Source organism: Podarcis vaucheri, assembly GCF_965113315.1.
Source record: "Podarcis vaucheri genome assembly, chromosome: 18".
Taxonomy (NCBI): Eukaryota; Metazoa; Chordata; class Lepidosauria; order Squamata; family Lacertidae; genus Podarcis; species Podarcis vaucheri.
In genome coordinates, this window is record NC_138756.1 from 6,752,107 (window position 1) to 6,773,165 (window position 21,059).

General features: G+C 46.9%; 2 protein-coding genes across 2 annotated transcripts in view; both read right to left on the reverse strand.

Annotated features, from left to right (window-relative positions):
- Positions 1-21,059, reverse strand: part of TNFAIP8L1 (TNF alpha induced protein 8 like 1) — a 162,731-nt gene that overhangs the window by 48,024 nt on the left and 93,648 nt on the right. The window lies entirely within an intron of this gene.
- The window catches only part of LOC309522835 (excitatory amino acid transporter 5-like), a 39,992-nt gene continuing 23,569 nt past the window's right edge, over positions 4,637-21,059 (reverse strand). Inside the window, exons 5-11 of the mRNA XM_082206466.1 lie at positions 19,730-19,952; positions 16,778-16,877; positions 14,593-14,826; positions 12,724-12,918; positions 10,572-10,706; positions 6,138-6,237; positions 4,637-5,394 (exon numbers count right to left, since the gene is read on the reverse strand). Coding sequence (XP_082062592.1) covers positions 5,272-5,394; positions 6,138-6,237; positions 10,572-10,706; positions 12,724-12,918; positions 14,593-14,826; positions 16,778-16,877; positions 19,730-19,952 — 1,110 coding nt within the window. The 3' untranslated portion in view covers positions 4,637-5,271. The remainder of the gene's footprint in view (positions 5,395-6,137; positions 6,238-10,571; positions 10,707-12,723; positions 12,919-14,592; positions 14,827-16,777; positions 16,878-19,729; positions 19,953-21,059) is intronic.

A 21,059-nucleotide genomic window follows, 5' to 3' on the forward strand; every position in this document is an offset into this window, starting at 1 on the left:
AGGCACCACTGTATATTTTCTTACCTCACATTTCATTTTATCCGGGGCTTCTTCTGAAGGAGGTGAGGACAGGTGACCCCACCTAGGCCCGAAGTCACCTCCCCCCAAAGCAGGCTCAAAGCTTCTCAAAATCATTTTCTCAGCAGCTAAGCATCTGCTCATTTGCTCTGCTGTTGCAAGGCAAAACCGTTACTTTTATCAGCACGAGAAGGCTTCAAAAAGCTAATGAATAGACTCTGTCAGAGCAGGCCTGAGAACTGACTTTTATCTCATTCTAGTTGCAACATCTTGGACATGCTGAACTGTTCTCATTCTCCTTTCCTGGGAAGAGTCCCAAGACACAGTGGCGTAGCGTGGGTTGTCAGCACCCGGGGCAAGGCAAGTAATTTGCGCCCCCTAACCCGTGGATTTGCGCCCCCTAACCCTAACCCCCAGATGTTGCGCCCGGTGCAGTCGGCCCCCCCTGCACCCCCCACGCTACGCCACTGCCAAGACAGGAGCTTTCTGTTCATGCTCAGGGGAACTCAAGGCAGGACTCGTGAGGGAGGAGAAAGGGGAGGGAACTGGAAGGGGAATATATGCTCTGTGCACATGACTGTGAACTCGTGCATGTTTTTGTGAGTTATCACACTTGCTCCTTCTACCAGTTCATGGATGGTAGAAATAAAGCTTTTTCTCTGAAACTATTCCTTGAGTGTCTGTTGACTCCCACTTCCCTTTCCCGGGCGCAATATTTTTCCCACCCGAGGACAAAGCCTCATAAAGCTACATTTCCTGGTGCGTTGGCCGGGAAAAACAGCATTCCCCGAGGATAAGGGATGTGGGTTCAAGGCGTCCCTGCGGTGAACAGCTTGGCTTCGGCGTCAGCAGTTCAAGTGCACATCCTGCCAAGTTCGTGGGAGGAATTGCCACCCGTTCCTGAGTGGAGACACTGCAAGGACCAGAGAAAAAGCAACGGCTGAAAGAAGGTACCTCGAGGAAAAAAGTTAGGCTCCACAGGGACAGGTGGGAGCAAAGAGAGTTTGATCAGCTCCGCCAGTAGGGTAGAAAAAGTGCCACTGGTTTTGGTTTCGCCCAGGAGCAGTAAAAGGTGCTGCTGGGCCCCGGTCGAAGTCGTGAAGCGCTGCCGGTTGGTTTTGGTAAAAGGGGGATTGGGGGAGGCGCATGGGTTTCTGAATGTGCGTGTGGGGACACTCCAGTGAATGTTTTGAGTGTGTGAGACGTTGGAAGCAACGTGTGGTCTTTGCAGTGTGTTCAAGCCACCAATGAAGAAAGGTAGTTCGACGCCAGTTTGGTTTCAGGCACTCCTGAACTATTTGGCCCCTCCTCTTAAAACAAAACAAAACCCCCCAAAACATACCTCCTGTGTTTGCATACTCAGACCCCACAGCGCCGTACCGTTAGAAAGCACATCCTACCACTCTGAGCAGTCATGGCTTCCTGCAAGGAATCCTGGGAAACGTTGTTTGTTAAGGGCGCTAAGAGTTCTTCGGAGACCCCCTTATTCTTCTCGCCGAGCTATGATTCTCAGATTTCCTGTCTGAAAAGTCGCCCGTCTGAAAGCCAGGGCCTCATCAAGAATAAAGGGCTACTTCACTCTGGAAGAATGGCAGATGCAACTGATAGACTACATGGAATTGGCAGAAATGACTGGCAGAATCCGAGACCAGGGAGAAGAGACAGTGGAAGAGGACTGGAAGAAATTTAAGGACTATTTGCAAAAGTATTGTAAATTGTATGAATGCTAGAATGATGCAGGATATAAAGACAACATGGCATTAGTAACCTAGCGGAAAGGAGCATGAAAATAACTGAATTATAAGAACAAAGATGAAATTTGAATAATATCATGTTAAGTTTAAATATTCAAATATTTGATAACAAAGGGTAAAATTGGAGACATAATAGTGGAAATGTATAATTTAAAACAAATTTTGAGAGAAGGTAAAGTATTGCTGAACATGATTGTGTAAACAGGAACACAGAAAAGGGAGATGTGAGGGAGTCACGAAACGGATATGGAAATAATATTTAAGAAACTGAATCATTCTCTTTTTTAAGTCTTTTTATGTCTTTTTTGAATTTTTTTGTATGTTTTGTATGGTGTGTTTTTTCCTTTATGGATTGTGAATGGGAAGTGTGTTGTATTGTTTAAATCGTTTAAAATCTTTAATAAATATTTTATATATATAAAAAAAGAATAAAGGGCTACTTGCGAAGAGATGCTTCCTCGCGAGGAGACACAACTCAGATAGCTCTGGTGGCCAACCAGCTGTACTTAGCTTAGCAGGCTCCTGGATAAAAGTCTTTAGTCCTGGGGAAAGCGGCCGGAACAATTTCAACATGCCTTGCTGGAAACCTGATTTCCACGTTTGCATGACCTTGGCCTGTGACTGGGCTTCACTGACCCAAACCAACATGACCTGACCTCGCTCTCTGGACCATCCTGTAAGTGGACTCTTGACTCCTGGCATCCTTAGCCCCCTCTGAAACAGGGCGCTCTGCCCCCCCCTCTCCGCAAACATATCGCAATAGAAATCATCCAGCCTTTCGGGTTCTTCTGGGAAACTCTGCCCCTTGTTGTCCAAGCAGAGGAGAATCCTTAGAGCCAAGTGAGAAACCTCAGCTCAGCAGGGAGAAGACGTTTTATCTCTCTAGAAGAAAACAGATCCATAAAGACAACTGCTACATTTGAAAAAAAAACATTTTATTTTGTTTCAAAAGCTTCTTTGTACAATTCCCCTCTCCCTTTGCATGGCCCGCATGCAGGTTTTTAATGTACATTTTTGTCCCGAAGCAACAAAAGCCCAGCTTTCTCACTCTTCCTTTTATCTCCTTACACAGGTGGGGGCGGGGGCCACACAACTGGCTCATTCCATAGACTCACTAAGTATTGGACGTTTTTGCCAATGAACTGCTCTGGATTACTCCCTGTGTCCCAAAGGGGCCCTCAGTTTTGCTCAGATCTAACTTCTTAAAAATTAAAAGTTCCAAGTAAAAAGAAAACATGAACACGGGGAATAGACAAGGCCCTGAGAGCTTCCTGAGTCTCTTACATTATATAATAGCAGCCGCAACCTTTTAAAGTCAATATGACTTCCAAACCTCCTTAGCTAGATAAGTACCGTATTTTTTGCTCTATAAGACTCACTTTTTCCCTCCTAAAAAGTAAGGGGAAATGTGTGTGCGTCTTACGGAGCGAATGCAGGCTGCGCAGCTATCCCAGAAGCCAGAACAGCAAGAGGGATTGCTGCTTTCACTGTGCAGCGATCCCTCTTGCTGTTCTGGCTTCTGAGATTCAGATATTTTTTTTTCTTGTTTTCCTCCTCCAAAAACTAGGTGCGTCTTGTGGTCTGGTGCGTCTTATAGAGCGAAAAATATGGTACTTGGTCTCTTTTATCCTACAGAAATTATAACCTAGTAAAAGGTAAAGGACCCCTGGACGGTTAAGTCCAGTCAAAGGCGACTATGGGGTTGCAGTGCTCATCTCGCTTTCACGCTGAAGGAGCCGGTGTTTGTCTGCAGACAGCTTTCTGGGTTATGCGGCCAGCAGGACTAAACCACTTCTGGCGCAACAGGACACCGTGACGGAAACCAGAGCGCACGGAAACGCCGTTTACCTTTGCGTGGGAGCAGTACCTATTTATCTACTTGCACTTTGATGTGCTTTTGAACTGCTAGGCTGGCAGGAACAGGGACGGAGCAATGGGAATTCACCGTGTTGTGGGGATTCGAACCGCCAGCCTTCTGATTGGCAAGCCGAAGAGGCTCAGTGGTTTAGACCACAGTGCCTAGTTAGAGATGCTAGCAAGATGTGACTTGGGGAAATTCCATCCTGCTGTCTGTCTGTTTGTGTCTGGGCAGAGCTGACAGCAGTTGTCAAAACAGGCTTCCTTACACCCTTTATCCTTTAAAGGGTGCATCGTTAAACTACGAAACCTGCTGTCATAGGAGGCAGCGATGGCCAAAAACCTCTATGGCTTTAAAAGAGGATTTCGAGAAATTCATGGAGGAGAGGGCTATCTAAGGCTACTGCTGCCACACTTGGAAGCGGCTATGCTTTTCATAGAATCATAGAAGAGTTGGAAGAGACCATAAGGGCCATCGAGTCCAACCCCCTGCCAAGCAGGAAACATCATCAGAGCACTCCTGACATATGGTTGTCAAGCCTCTGCTTAAAGACCTCCAAAGTAGGAGACTCCACCACACTCCTTGGCAGCAAATTCCACTGTCAACCAGCTCTTACTGCCAGGAAGTTCTTCCTAATGTTTAGGTGGAATCTTCTTTCTTGTAGTTTGGATACATTGCTCTGTGTCCGCTTCTCTGGAGCAGCAGAAAACAACCGTTCTCCCTCCTCTATGTGACATCCTTTTATATATTTGAACATGGCTATCATATCACCCCTTAACCTCCTCTTCTCCAGGCTAAACATGCCCAGCTCCCTTAGCCGTTCCTCATAAGGCATCGTTTCCAGGCCTTTGACCATTTTGGTTGCCCTCCTTTGGACACGTTCCAGTTTGTCAGTGTCCTTCTTGAACTGGGGTGCCCAGAACTGGACACAGTACTCCAGGTGAGGTCTGACCAGAGCAGAATACAGTGGCACTATTACTTCCCTTGATCTAGATGCTAATTTGAATGAGTGTTGTTGGAAAACACAGGAGGGGACGGTTGTTCTCATGCTTGAATCCCACTTGCGGATTTCCCCGCAGGCGTCTGGTTGGCTGCTGTGAAAAAAGGTTGCTGCAATAGATGGACCACTTGGCTCCTTTTACATCTTCTTCACGGGAGGCCCATGTCCCAGGCCAAATGCTTTGAGGTGGGGTGGGGGGCAAGGAGTCTTACTGCACTTCTTTCCTGCTGACGGACTTCTAAGTTGGGCGTCTGCAGGGGAAGGTCCGAAGCTGAGCGGCAGAGCGTCTTGCTTCGCATGCACAAAGGTCTCGGGTTCAACCCTGGCTTCTCCTAAGAGGCTGGGAAATAGGAAATCCTGTTTGCTGGCTTCCCACAGGCATCTGGCTGGCTGCTGTGAGACTAGCTAGCCTGGCACAGCAGGCTTTTCTCATGCTCTTATCCGTGCAAGAGGAGGTCTTCACGCCGTGGCACTTTTGTGTCGTTCCGAGCTTCTTCTTCACAGTGCATCTCTCTCTCTGCTGTGTTTGTGCGCGATGAGGCCCTTGTCTGGTGGGACACTCAGAGGGTCAAGCCGCTGCAACAGGCACCTTCTTCGCACTGACCTGCCTTCCCTTCCCAGGAGCAGGTGGGCTGCAGGTATCACACCTGACAGATGTTGTAGTTTTTTTGCTCAGCTAAAACCTCTCCGATCACTTCCATCACGTGGTCGTTTGAGGCAGGCGTCCCCCTCAAGGCTGGTTTTTCTTCGTTGCTCTCGGGATCCTGTAGGGAAGTGGGAAGCAAAATGCAGGTGCTGAGACGAACCAGCTCTGAATTCAATTCAGTCCACGTTTTTAAAGCGTACAAGCCAAATCTTTTTCTTTTGAAACAATGTGCAAACCGAAATGCAGACGTCCTTTAAAATTCTGCACTCCTTCAGCCAAGTAATCGGTACAGAAATGTACAAACAAAGGCAACGCGTGCATATAAATGCACATCTTTGTGAAAATATCATACAAAACTGGGGGAAATCATTCTGCAAAAACTTTTATTAGTCAAAACCCTGTTTTTTAAAAGTATGTTTTGCGCTAAGAAGCTGACGAACGGCCATGAGGACTTTTTAAGCAAATCGCAAATTATTGTGGAAATGTGGAGAACTGAGTTTAAGATTGGAAAAAATGAGAATTTTTGAAAAACAAACCTGATCGATTTGTCCTTCCTAACCCCTCCCTCTCACCCGACTCCTTAACTGACTTTCTGATATGTTTGGATGTACAGTGGTACCTCTAGTTACGAACTTAAGTCGTTCTGGAGGTATGTTCTTAACCTGAAACCATTCTTAACCTGAGGTATCTATTTAGCTAATGGGGCCTCCCGCTGCCGCCAGCATGCAATTTCTGTTCTCATCCTGGGGCAAAGTTCTTAACCCGAGGTACTATACTTCTGGGTTAGCGGAGTTTGTAACCTGAAATGTTTGTAACCCGATGTACCACTGTAACCGCTTCTCAAGTGACACCCACACATACTTTGCCTGGTTTCGGAGCAAAATCTTTCCGACAGACGTGGGCTATGATTCCTGCTGCCAGCGCATCTCCCAAGACGTTGGTCATTGTGCGTAACCGGTCCCTAGATGATGTGGGGGACAAACAGAACGGGGTTGGAAACCAATTCAAAGAAGAGGTTCAGATGGTCAGTCAGGCTGCCCTTCTCATTTCTCCACAGCTTTAGATAGATAGATAGATAGATAGATAGATAGATTCTTTATTGTCATTACACAAGTGCAACATTGCACAAAGTGCAACGAAATTGGATGCCATCCCTTAAAACAACAAAAGCAAGACAACAACAACAACCAAACAAACCACATTCCAGCCACACCCACACCACACCCATCAAACTCCCAGGTCACACTAACGAGTTACAGCATTCAAAAGGGCCACAGCTCTTGGATAGAAACTGTTTTTCAGTCTATTTGTCTTTGACTTGATGTTTCTATATCTTCTGCCAGAAGGCAGTAGTGCAAACAAACAGTGTCCCGGGTGAGATGAATCCTGCAGGATGTTATTTGCTTTCCTAAGACAACGGGAACCGTACAGTTCTTCCAAAGATGGGAGAGGATGACCAATAATCCTTTGGGCTGTGGTTATGACCTTCTGGAGCACCTTCCTCTCCCTAGCTGTACAACTGGAGAACCAAGCACAAATACAGTATGTAAGAATGCTCTCTATGGAGCCTCGGTAGAAGGACACCAGCAGTCTCTCACTCAGATTGTTCTTCTTTAAAAGTCTGAGGAAATAAATTCTCTGCTGGGCCTTCTTCACCAGAGCAGTGGTATGTGCGCTCCAAGTCATGCCCTGATCGATAGCTACTCCCAAAAACCTGAATTCCGCCACCCTCTCCACCCGTTCCCCGTTGATATACAAGGGCTGAATGTCCGCCTTTTTTCCCTGTAATCCACCACCAATTCCTTGGTCTTAGCCGTATTAAGAGCCAGATTGTTCTCTCCACACCAAACACAGAGCCGCTCCACCTCGTCCCGATAGGCGGACTCATCCCCTCCTGAAATGAGCCCTACCACCGTAGTGTCATCAGCAAACTTGATGATTTTGTTGCTGGAATAGATGGCTGTACAGTCATACGTATAGATAGTGTAGAGCAGGGGACTCAACACACAACCCTGTGGTGAGCCGGTGTTAAGGCTAAGGGCTGTGGACATGTGTGACCCTACTCTAACCCTCTGGGAACGTTCTGACAAAAAATCCAAAACCCAGAGACAGGTGGAGTTGGAGAGTCCAATCGCCTCTAGCTTGGACACCAGTCTATGGGGGAGGATAGTGTTAAAAGCAGAGCTAAAATCCACAAACAGCAGCCTCACATAACTCCCCGGCTGCTCCAGATGGGACAGAGCAGCATGGAGAGTGGTATTGATGGCGTCTTCTGTGGATCTATTTGCTCTGTATGCAAACTGGTAGTTGTCAAAAGTTGATGGAAGACAGGAGATAATGTGACGGCGCACCAGTTTCTCAAAACACTTCATGATGATTGGAGTCAGTGCAACTGGTCTATAGTCATTCAAACTACTGATTGTGGATTTTTTAGGCAGAGGGACAATAGTTGACGACTTCAGGCAGGGTGGGACAATAGACTGGTGTAAGGACTTATTGAAGATCTTAGTAAAGACCCTCGCCAGCTGATCCGCACAGCCCTTCAACACCTTTCCAGTGATGCCATCAGGTCCAGCCGCCTTCCTCGGATTCGCCATCCTCAAAACCTGTCTCACCTCATGTTCCTCTACCGTGAATGAGGGGCCCCTATGGGCTGGTGGCTGTAATACCGGCGTCTCAGGTGGCTCCTTCTCGAAGCGAGCAAAGAAGAGGTTAAGCTCCTCTGCCAGCAAGGGGTCACCGTCGACAGCACCAAGGTTAGGTTTGTAGTTGGTAATATGCTGAATCCCCTGCCACATCTGTCTTGTGTTGTTGCTCCTTAAATTATCCTCAATCCTCAGCCTATAGTCCAATTTTGCCCGTCGAATACCCCTCCTCAAGTTTGCTCTTGCTACACTGTAAAGCTGCACCTCGCACGACCTGAAAGCCCTGTTCCTTTCCCGCAACAGGCACTGGACCTCTCTATTCATCCAGGGTTTCTGATTGGGGTAAAACCGGATGGATTTATTTACTGTGACAGTGTCTGTGCAGTGATTGATATAGCACAGAACTGCCGCCGTGTGCTCCTCCAGGTCTGAACTATCGAAAATATCCCAATTGGTTCTCTCAAAACAGTCCTGCAGCTGGTGAATAGCACCTTCAGGCCAGATTTTAACAGATTTTAATATTGTGGGAGCCCGTTTCCTGAGTGGGATATATGCTGGTACCAGGAACAGAGACATATGGTCGGACTGGCCCAAGTGTGGCAGCTGTAAAGCCCTATAGCCGTGATTTACATTCGAATAAACTTTATCCAGTGTCTTGTCCCCTCTTGTGGGACATTTCACATGCTGATAGAGCGTTGGGAGCACTGTTTTAAGTTCAACATGGTTGAAGTCTCCCGCAATGATGTGCACAGCTTCAGGATACTTGTCTTGCTGGCTGCTGATAAGGTCCTGCAGGCATCCCAAAGCCAAGTTGGCATTGGCATCTGGTGGCACGTACACACCAGTTAACATAACAGCTGTGAACTCCCTAGGGAGATAGACTGGTCTACATTTAACAGCCACATATTCCAAATCCGGTGAACAGTGACTGCCCACAGTCTTCGAATTATTGGACCAGCATTTGTTCACATATACACACAGCCCCCCTCCTTTGGTTTTTCCGAAGTCCATGCCTCGGTCATGACGATGTACCGCACAGCCTTCCAACTGAATAGCTGTGTCTGGTATGGACGGTTGAAGCCATGTCTCAATGACAAATAAAACGCAGCAATCTTTTACAAGGCTGTTTTTTGCTGCCTGCAGCCTCAATTCGTCCATCTTGTTGGTAAGAGATCTCACATTAGCAAGAAATATGCTAGGGAGCGGTGGTTTAGATGGACTCCTCTGCAATCTTACCAGGACGCCAGCCCGACAACCCCGCTTTATGTTCAAAGACAGGGGTCAGCAAACCTTTTCAGCAGGGGGCTGGTCCACTGTCCCTCAGACCTTGTGGGGGACCGGACTATATTTTGAAGGGGGAAAAAATGAACAAATTCCTATGCCCCACAAATAACCCAGAAATGCATTTTAAATAAAAGGACACATTCTATTCATGTATCTGAAGATGTGTGCATGCACACGAAAGCTCATACCAAGAACTAACTTAGTTGGTCTTTAAGGTGCTACTGGAAGGAATTTTTTTTATTTATACATGTAAAAACACGCTGATTCCCGGGCCGTGCGTGGGCCGGATTTAGAAGGCGATTGGGCCGCATCCGGCCCCTGGGCCTTAGGGTTGCCTACCCCTGTTCACAGAGGACCACCTGCAATTTTCCATCTGAAGCTGTTTTCCAAATGGGTGAGCGATCATAGAATCGCAGAATTGTGGAGTTGGAAGGGACCCTGCAGATCATTTAGTCCAACTCCCTGCAATGTAGGGATATGCAGTTGTCCCATATGGGGATCAAACTTGCAACTGCCTTTAGTTCTGAAAATCTGAGCCCTTCCTGGGACTGTGTGTTCTATTCACAGAGCAGACCCACTGCAAGCAATGGCCTGCAGTCCATCGTGCTCATTAATACCAGTGGGTCTCCTCTCCGTAGGACTAACACTGGGTACATCTAGATCATCTAGATCAAGGAAAGTAATAGTGCCACTGTATTCTGCTCTGGTCAGACCTCACCTGGAGTACTGTGTCCAGTTCTGGGCACCACAGTTCAAGAAGGACACTGACCAACTGGAACGTGTCCAGAGGAGGGCAACCAAAATGGTCAAAGGCCTGGAAACGATGCCTTATGAGGAACGGCTAAGGGAGCTGGGCATGTTTAGCCTGGAGAAGAGGAGGTTAAGGGGTGATATGATAGCCATGTTCCAATATATAAAAGGATGTCACATCGAGGAGGGAGAAAGGTTGTTTTCTGCTGCTCCAGAGAAGCGGACACGGAGCAGTGGATCCAAACTACAGGAAAGAAGATTCCACCTAAACCTTAGGAAGAACTTCCTGACAGCCACTCTGGGCGGCTTCCAAAGGAATATTAAAATACTATAATACATTAAACATTAAAAGCTTCCCGAAACAGGGCTGCCTTCAGATGTCTTCTAAAAGCCTGGTAGTTGTTGTTCTCTTTGACATCTGGTGGGAGGGCGTTCCACAGGGAGGGCGCCACCACTGAGAAGGCCCTCTGCCTGGTTCCCTGTAACTTGGCTTCTCGTGGCGAGGGAACCGCCAGAAGGCCCTCAGTGCTGGACCTCAGTGTCTGGGTAGAACGATGGGGGTGGAGACGCTCCTTCCGATATACTGGACACACCAATGGGGTAAAGAGCAACTCACAAGGCCCAGTCGACAGCGATGATCAGGGTGATGTCTTCCGTGGGGAGGCCGACAGAGGTCAACACGATGACCATGGTAACAAGGCCCGACTGGGGGATCCCGGCTGCCCCGATGCTTGCCGCTGTGGCCGTGATGCTGCAAGAAGAGGAGAAGCAGAGTGCTGTTGCTTTGGGGACAGGGTGGCTTTCCCAACCATTGCAGATGCCATATAGACTGGTGGTGGCCAAACCTGGCCCTCCAGCTGTTTTGGGACTACAACTCCCATCATCCCTAGCTAACAGGACCAGTGGTCAGGGATGGTGGGAATTGTAGTCCCAAAAATAGCTGGAGGGCCGAGTTTGGCCATCACTGATATAGACGAATGGTCAGAAACTTTCAGTAGCCCCCGGTGATTTCCACTTAGTGCTTTCTGCATCATCTCAGCTATCCTTACAGCTGAACCGGCCAAGTAGCATTGCCCCCATTTTACAGATGGCATTGGGGGGAAGTTAAGTCTGAAAGGCAGCAGCTGGCCTAAGCAGGGCCGACCCCAGCCATGAGGCAAGCTGAGACTGCCTCAGGCGGGAGAATCCTCAGGGGCAGCAGATCCCAATGTAGATTGTTATTCAGGGCCGGCCCACCCAAGAGACAAGGCTAGTTGACTGCCTCAGGTGGCAGGATCTGCCGGGGCAGGAGTTCCCGGTGTCAATCTTTCTTTCCCTTACTTGTTCCTGATGTAGATCTTCCCTCACCCCTTCTTCCCTGGCAGGGTGGCAGGGGAGGGGATGCCATTTTGGGGTCTGACGTAGGTGCCAAAATTTTCTTGGGCTGGCCCTGGGCCTAAGCCACTAGAAAGGTCCATAAAAACTGGTCTGCTGCATCAGGGCAAAGGCAAATTCAGCATTCAGTTCTCACGGTAGCCACCCGGCTTGTAAGGCCCAAAAACAATGTCTCCCATCTGCAAACTCCAGGATTCAGAGGCATGCTGGTGGGCAATACAGCCATCAACAAACACTAGCTGCCTGGACCCTGGTTTTAACTGGCTACAGGTTCATCAGTTTAAACATTTATCGACACATCAAATTTTGCCAAGCAAACTAAAGGTGAATTAAGTTCATCTTCTGGCAGAACTTCACATGATTTCTAGTTGAAGTTCAGAACAAGATTGTAAGTGTTGTGGGGAATCAGCAATTCATATTCTATTGTGTGTGCATTTTTAGGTTTTCATAGTCCTCTTACATATGTTTTTTTCTGCTTTAGATTCTTTGGGCTTTTAAGCTTAAAGATTGCGAAAATAAACGAAGCCATTCACATTTCATGTTTTCTCAGTCTACCTAACTATATTTTATACTGCACACTGGAACATTATTATTTTATACTACACATTGGAACATTTTTTTTGGGGGGGAAGGGGGCAAGGATGGATTTTTTTATAACCTGAGAAAGTTCATTTGGATTAACTTGAACTAAACTATCTTGCTTTGTAAAAGGACGAACTGTTAACAGGAACAACGTAGTTCATTTTTGGAAAGGATGAACTTGAGTTAGGTCTGTTTTCTTTTTTTAAAAAAGAACTTTCTAAGCACTGGTTCATCACCATATAAAATAAAGAAGACTGGCAAAACATAACAAATACAGTGGTACCTCGCAAGACGAAAAATGCGCAAGACGAAAGAGTTTTTCATTTTTTGAGTTGCTTCGCAAGACGAATTTCCCTATGGGCTTGCTTCGCAAGACGAAAAACGGAAAAAACGAAAACGTCTTGCAAGTTTGTTTTCTTTTTCTTAAAACCGTTAATACCCAGGGTGACTTCGAGGAGCAACTCATAGCACGTGGTGTGGTAGCCTTTTTTGAGGTTTCTGAAGACTTTGGTGATTTTGAAGACTTTGGGAAACCGTGGTTCGCAAGACGAAAAAAATCGCAAGACGAAAAAACTCGCAGAACAAATTAATTTTGTCTTGTGAGACACCACTGTATGGCAAGAAAGCCACACTCTTGCCTTTTCTCGACACTTGTCATGAAAAGTGCATGGTCTCAATCACAATGTCTAAACTTTCTTTCTTTCTTTCTTTCTTTCTTTCTTTCTTTCTTTCTTTCTTTCTTTCTTTCTTTCTAGCATCTGCTTCAGTTACAAAGGCCAGAGGGGGGATATGAAAGAAGGAAATGGATTTACCTGATGGTTATGATCTGCCCAAAGTCCAGGTCATATTCGTTGACCTGCGCGATAAATATGGCTGCCACTGCCTCATAAAGCGCAGTCCCGTCCATGTTGATGGTTGCCCCGACCGGGAGGACAAACCTGGCTATCCGCCTGTCAATCCCGTTGTTTTCTAAAAGACACTTCAGGGTGATGGGCAGCGTGGCTGAGCTGCGAGGGAAAAGCCACGCTAGTTAGCAAGACACAGGTGTTTCCGTGGGGAACCTCCCTGGTCCCTAAGGTGCAACTAACTAGACAACACTAGGCATATTGGTTTGGGATCAAATAAGGCCACAAAGTTATTGGTTACGGCTGTGAAGGTTTGGCCATAGGCGTTGTGGCAAGCAACTGCGTATGTCACTCCCGATCGTCTGCTAGGAGTGTTACTAAGGGTGAAGCCAGTGGGAGGACGGACGCCCTATGACCTACATCAAATAGAGGTGTCCTCCAGGTGGTCTCCGTTGGAGGAGCAGTATGGCCCTAGCCCCTGTCTGGGCATCGGAAAGGAGCCACTCCTCCTGGATCCTTTTTTTAAAAAATAAATATTTATTGAGTTTTCACAAATTATAAAAACACACATATTACACAATACAGACATACACACACAAAAACAAAAAAACATGTATAATTTCAAATCCTCTTTTTTCTTAAACCTTACTTCACCGACTTCCCCATACCTCCCCTTTCTGCATTCCAATTTCCAAATTTGTTTCAGCAAATCCTCCCCCTTAATTTTATCCAATTGTTTCCTTTTGTTTTCTTTTACTTAATCTTTTTCAGCTGTAACCTCTTACTTTCTATAACCTCAACATTTTAACCCTCATTAATTTTGCAATATTTCTTAAGATAAATTTTAAATTTCTCCCAATCTTCTTCCGCCGTCTCTTTCCCCTGGTCTCGGATTCTGCCAGTCATTTCAGCCAGTCCCATGTAGTCTATCACCTTCATCTGCTATTCTTCCAGAGTGGGTAGATCTTGTGTCTTCCAATACTTTGCTGGATCCTTTACTCCTGGATCCTTTTAACCCATGGAGAAGCAGGTGGAGGCTACAATCCCCTCCTCCCCCAACCAAGACTAGGCTTACCCAAGACTAGGCTTACCGCCTTTCAGTGAGAGAGAGGCCGAAAGGCCCTGCAAGCTGGGGATTTTTCCTTGCACTGGGCGTGGGGCCAAGCGCTGGTCAGTTGGCTCTGCGCCCACCCTCTGATCCCTACTGCCGCTGGCAAATCTGTTGGCAGGAGGACGATCTGGCTTGCAATAGGCTGGTTCACAGAGGAGACCCGGAGCCCATCCGCAAAGCCGCCCACCCAAGAAGGGGCAAACAGATTTTTAAAACCAGCTGTGCATACACCACACACACATGGCGTGTGTCCGTCCCCCCCAGGAATCCTGGGAACTGTAGTTTTTAAAGGGTGCTGGGAATGATAGCTCTGCAAGGGGTAAACTGCAGTTCCAAGGATTATTTCAGGGTCAGGAAGAAGAACCCAGGGAATCTCCTCCTCCTGCAGCAACCTGCTCCCCCCCCCCCCTGGTCTCCCAGAACATGCAGAGAAATGAAAAGAGCAGAACTGAGGTTATTTGTGTGCAGACACTGTTGAGACTGCATGGGGAAAACCCTTGAGGGGAGAAGCCTTAGAGAGAGGGGTGGGAAGGCGGGGACCTTCAGTCCACGCAACAGCTTCTCCTGGGAAGAGTTGCTGAGACCACTAGGCCTGAGCTCTGTGGTTGGCTTCCTTGAATAAAGATTTAACTTCACTGGCCTCGGGGGATTTGCCATTTGTGTTGTTGACCTGTTGACCAGCCCTGACACCACGTTACTCCTTAAGAGTCTCCTGCACTTCTTACCTGGACGACGTTGCCAGAGCAATGAGCAGGGCTTGGAGGATCCCCCGGATGAAGGAGAAAGGATTCTTCTTGGTGATGAGCACAAACAGCAGAGGCAGGAAGCAGAGGCCATGGATGGCCAAGCCAGTCACGACAGTCATGGCATAGAGGCCAAGCTTCTTCCCAATCGTGGAGGGGTCTTCCATCTCCAAGATCTTCCCGGCTATCAAGAAGACGATGCCGAATGGGAAATACCTGCAGCAGCACAAAACGGGCAAGCTCAGGATCGGTGGAGCCCATGGCGAGGGCATCAAAACACACACACAGAGGAATGTGAACTGCTTCGTTTATTTCCCCCAACAATTTAAATTTAAAGGCCCAGAGAGCCTACAGCGTAAACAAAGCAAAATGTAAGGGAATGAGCTTGAATGTGAGCTAGAAATCATTCTACTGTACTCCGAAACAAATTTAGTTCATGTTCTACAGTGGTACCTCGGATTAAGAGCTTAATTCGTTCCGGAGGTCCGTTCTTATCCTGAAACTGTTCTTAACCTGAAGCACCACTTTAGCTAATGGGGCCTCCCGCTACTGCTGTGCTGCCGGAGCACGATTTCTGTTCTCATCCTGAAGCAAAGTTCTTAACCCGAGGTACTATTTCTGGGTTAGTGGAGTCTGTAACCTGAAGCATCTGTAACCTGAGGTACCACTGTATTTGCTCAGCAACTGGAACGACTTCGGAAGTTTTGAAACTTACGCAGTGAACTTCATCATCAACATCATCATCGTTTTTTGTACCCTGCCCATCTGACTGGCTTGCCCCAGCCACTCTGGGTGGCTTCCAACAAATATACAAGATACAACAAACCATAACGCATTAAAAACTTCCTGATACTGGTCTGCCTTCAGATGCCTACAGAAGATTGTATAGTTATTTATCTCTGACATCTGATAGGAGGGGATTCCATAGGGTGAGCACAACTACCAAGAAGGCCTTCTGCCTGGTTCCCTGTGACTTCATTTCTTGCAGGAAGGGAACCGCCAGAAGGCCCTTGGAAGTGGACCTCAGTGTCCAGGCTGAGCGATGAGGATGGAGAAGTTTCTTTAGGTATAGAGGAACGAAGCCATTTAAGGCTTTAAAGGTCAGCACCAACACTTTGAATTGTGCTTGGAAACATACTGGGAGCCAATGAAGGTCTTTTAGGACCGTTAAACCAAACTATAAATATTATAATCTCGCTTTTCAGACAGTTATCGGCTCCCAAAGTGTCTCACATCAGTAAAAGGAAGAGGCAGGCCTTGCCACCAGGTTTTAGAAACTAAAAAGGCAAGACACACATGTACCTGTCAAACTTGAGCCTGGAAAGCCATTTCCGACCTGGGAGGAGAGGGGGTTGCGGGCAGAAATCCCTCCCACATCCCACGCGGGGGCTGGCCTTTGCCCCCGCGAGATTAGGGAATCCCCGGGCGTGTCGGCGACCCGGCCCGTCAATCGGCGGACTGGGGAGGCGTGGCCTAGCCTATTTAAGGCTAGGCACGCCCGGGGACCGCCCTCTTTGCCCCTTTCCAGCTGAGCGGTTTTTCCCTTCCCACCCACCCTTTAGGTTTTAGGTAGCTTTGACCTTTCTATGGACTTCGGTTGGTCGCCGCAAGGGGCCTGGTAGGAATTTTTCCAAGTTGGCACTCTTCAAGCCTTTTGGTTTTTTCGCCTACCTCGTAGCAAACATCACAACTTATTCGGTGTTGGCGGTTAGGCATTGGCAGGGGTCAATTGGTATGCAAATAAAGGGGGGAAGGAAACGCCATCACCTTCCCCCAAAAGAAAAGGGTAGTCCGGTAGAGGACTCCGGGGGGCGTTGCCTTGTCCGAAACCTAGGGAGGTAAGGGCCTACGGCACGCCCCAGAGCGGTGACACCCGTTGGGATCCTAGTTGGCGTACTTCAACAGGACTCCCACGGCTTGTGGACAACCCTTCCCGGTCCCCATGCTGGGTAGTCGATAGGAGCCAATGCCTAAGGCCAATACCTTCCAATTCTGTAATCAATAAAGTTGTGGCCTTTTATGCCCATTAACCTTAAATAACATGTCCAGTGTCTTCATTTCACATGGGGGAGGGGACTTGCGACGCAAAAGGACCTGGCCCATGAAGCCAAAAAGCTTCCCCATCTCTGCCTGAATTGATGGCCCACCAGGGCGGCATTTGACTTACCAGACTGCCATGGCCACAATCTTCATTACTGCCTCGTTCAGGCACTGGCAGACGTTCACCAGAGGAGCCCCTCGCTCGCCCATCTTCCCCAAAAGGAGGCCTGCCGACAAACAGTTGCTGGTGTATAAATGAAGGTCCCACTTGCATAGTAATAACAATGTGCAATGCAGTGTCCAACTTTACTCGCAGTTGCAGCGGGTTGTAAGCAGTGCCAGCCCTACTCAGGACAGAAATGAATGAACTCAACTTAGCCATGCCCAGTTAACTTCAATAGGACTACTCTGAGTAGGCCTGGCATTGGACAGAGTCCTTTACCAACTGGTGTGAGCCAGTGTGGTGTAGTGGTCTGCATGTCGGACTAGAACCTGGGAGACCAGGGTTCAAATCCCCCCCCCCCCCAGACATGAAACTCATGTGTGACTCTCAGGCTGGCCAGTCTCCCAGCCTAAACTGCCCCACAGGGCTGTTGTGAGGATAATATAAGGAGAGAGTGCACTACCTTGAGCTCTTTGAAGGGAAGGTGGGGTGCTAATGTGATCAAGAAAAGTAAATAATAAGAAGCATAATCTCGTCTTCAAGGGGTGTAAGGCAGGACGTTCCTTTCTTGTTTAATTTCCAGCCAGGGCATTCAGTCAATTATTATATGACTTTTCTCTTTGCAGATCAAGCTGCAGGCAGCAGAGTCTGCAAAATTCTTAGCAACCGCCACAATCATGCCCCATGTTTTAAATTGTATGGGTTTTTTAAAATTCTAATTGCGCTTGAAATTTTATCTGCTTAGTAGCATGTACAGTGGTAACTTGGTTCTCAAACTTAATCCGTTCCAGAAGTCTGTTCCAAAACCAAAGTGTTCCAAAACCAAGGCACACTTTATTATTTATTATTATTATTTCCCACAGAAAGTAATGCAAAATGGATTAATCCGTTCCGGACTTTTAAAAACAACCCCTAAAAAAGCAATTTAACATGAATTTTACTATCTAATGAGACCATTGATCCATAAAATGAAAGCAATAAACAATGTTCTGCAGTCACACAATCAATCAATCAATAGCTGAACTAGATTCCACACAGTCACAAAAACGAAAACAAAAGAGCAGCAAAAATGCAAAATAAGTAGGAAAAACAGACAGATCTCAGCGTAGCACTCAAAATGGAAGCGTGGCACTCAAATCGGAAGCATAACACTCAAAACGGAGCACGTTCGACTTCTGAAAAACGTTCGCAAAGCGGAACACTCACTTACGGGTTTGCAGTGTTTGGGTTCCAAGTTGTTTGAGTCCCCAAGGCGTTTGAAAACCAAGGGACCACTGTACGCATGTTTATATTTTGTGCACCAATCGTAACAGGACAACTTGCGAATGTTAAATTCAGTTTGCTACTTCCATAGTCATAGAACTTTAGAGTTGGAAGGGACCTCAAGGATTATCTAGTCCAACCCCCTGCAATGCAGAAATCACAGCTAAAGAATCCCTGGCAGACAGCCATCCAGCCAGTGTGGTGTAGTGGTTAAGAGCGGTAGTCTCGTAATCTGGGGAACCGGGTTCGATTCCCCGCTCCTCCACCTGCAGCTGCTGGGTGACCTTGGGCCAGTCACACTTCTCTGAAGTCTCTCAGCCCCACTCACCTCACAGAGTGTTTGTTGTGGGGGAGGAAGGGAAAGGAGAATGTTAGCTGCTTTGAGACTCCTTTGGGTAGTGATAAAGCGGGATATCAAATCCAAACTCTTCTTCTATGCTTAAAAACCTCCAGTGAAGGAGAGTCCTCCACCTTCCAAAGTTGCCCATTCCACTGTTGAATGCCTCTTACTGGAATAGGAATTACCATGATGAAAATCTATGCTAACATGCGCTATCAATCTTGTGATGCTGTTTCTTCCCCTTTTTTACATTATTAATGAATGAGAGCATGTATAAAATTGTTGACTTTGGGGCAGGGGGAAATGTGCATTAACAAAACCTTCTTAAAATCAAGTTACAGGTAGGTAGCCGTGTTGGTCGGCTGTAGTTGAAACAAAATTAACAAATTCCTTCCAGTAGCACCTTAGAGACCAACTAAGTTTGTTCTTGGGATGAGCTTTTGTGTGTATGTACACTTCTTCAGATACATGAAAGCTCATACCAATAACAAACTTAGTTGGTCTCTAAGGTGCTACTGGAAGGAATTTTTTAATTTTGTTTCTTAAAATCAAGACATCTTAGAAATACAAAGGGCTTTTGTGCTAGTAGATAAGTGAGTTCTCATGCTGTGCACAAGAGGAATCTTGCACAGCAGTTGCACTAGTGGAAATTCACTGGGCGACAGATTGTGCAACCTATTGTGCAACCAAGTTACCAGCATCTTTCTTATGCATTCTCTTGCATGACAACGTTCCTCTGGCACAAAGCGTTTTGCCAGCAGAGCAAGTGTACTTTAAAGGTAAAGGTAAAGGGACCCCTGACCATTAGGTCCAGTCATGGCCGACTCTGGGGTTGCGGCGTTCATCTCGCTTTATTGGCAGAGGGAGCCGGCGTACAGCTTCCAGGTCATGTGGCCAGCAGGACTAAGCCACTTCTGGCGAACCAGAGCAGCGCACGGAAACGCCGTTTACCTTCCCGCCGGAGCGGTACCTATTTATCTACTTGCACTTGATGTGCTTTCGAACTGCTAGGTTGGCAGGAGCAGGGACCGAGAAATGGGAGCTCACCCCGTCACGGGGATACGAACCGCTGACCTTCTGATCGGCAAGTCCTAGGCTCTGTGGTTTAACCCACAGCGCCACCCGTGCCCCTTGTACTTTAGCTTACTTTAACTTAGTGCTATACTGCACGCAACCCCAAAACCTGAGCCACCCAAATAATTCCTTTTTGTGCAGAGAGAAAATGATGTCTCCAAATCCTGACTTCACCAAATCCATCTGTTTGCACACATTGGAGGGTACCCCCGCCCCACCTTGGGATTTGATATGCATACCGATTGTGGCTGAGAAGATAACTATTCCTAGCACGTTCATCTCGTTATTGCTGCCAGGGAGGGTCCGGTAGGTCATTTCTGGCGCTGGCGTGATCTCAAGGAGCACCGGCCTCTGGATTTCTGAGTTCTCAGCATCCGGCACAAAGTAGATGAAACTTAGTGACTTTGTGGATTTCTTTGGGATCCCAGATGACTTCACCACGGGCAGAAGAACTGTTCGGTACTAGAGGCAAAATGTCAGATGGCAGTGAAAGATGGGTGGATCCTAGAGAAATGGTTTTTTTACACAATTTGGGTTGGGCTGCTTTGTTTTAAATCTTAGAAAAGGAGGGCTCATAGCTTTCTCTGCTGGAGGTTCCTGAATATACAACTAAGAATATGGACAATTACTGCAATATCTGATCACAGCCACAAGACTGTTATATGCACAAAGATGGAAGGACTTATAATTACCTACTATGGAAGAACAGTTATTAAAACGATAGATTTAGTTGAGATGGCAAAGTTGACATGTTTAATTTGAGAAAAATCACTGTTGATATTTATTAACAACTGAAAACTCCCCACACAACAAGGAAAACGAACTTGTGTTGTCAGGGTTTGAAGACTGAAAAAAGAAAGGTTGGTTTATGGAAAGTGGAGAACTGAATGTTATTATGAAGTAAGAATTTTCCGTAAGTTTTTAAAGCTGGTAGACAGAGAACCAGAGGTTTTTGTCTTTTTCTTTCCTCTTTACCTATTTTCTTTTAATCTTTATGTTAAAAAGTGCTTGATGTCAGATGTTTTATTTCTGCACACTGTCTTTTTTTTGTTTTTTCAAGCTTTAATTAAAAAAAAATAGAAAAAGAGGGGTCATGTAAGCCATATACTGTATTGGCCCTCATATAAGCCACCTTTCCCCCCCAAATTCTGACAGTGAAAAGTTAAAGTGCGGCTTATATTCACGACCTTACGCCACCAGCATAGCTGTGCAGCCCTCCCCCCAGTAGGCAGCCCAGGTATTGTCCCCCCCCCCTCAATTTTAAAGGTGCAGTTTATTTGTGGGGGCGGCTTATATTCAGGCCAATAAGGTAGGTTATATCCACACCACATATTTAAAGTTCGTGGCTTCCCCCCAAAGTGTCCTGGGGATGGTCATTTGCCCCTCATCAAACTACCATTCCCAGCACCCTTAACAACCTACAGTTCCCAGGGTGGTTTTGGGTAAGCCACGTGCTTTAAATGTACGGGGTGGTATTCAACTAAGTTTCATTCAGAGGAGATTGTTGAAATCACCCCAGTGTGGATGTGACTGAGGCTTCATAAAACTGCAGTGTCATCTAGTCCAGGG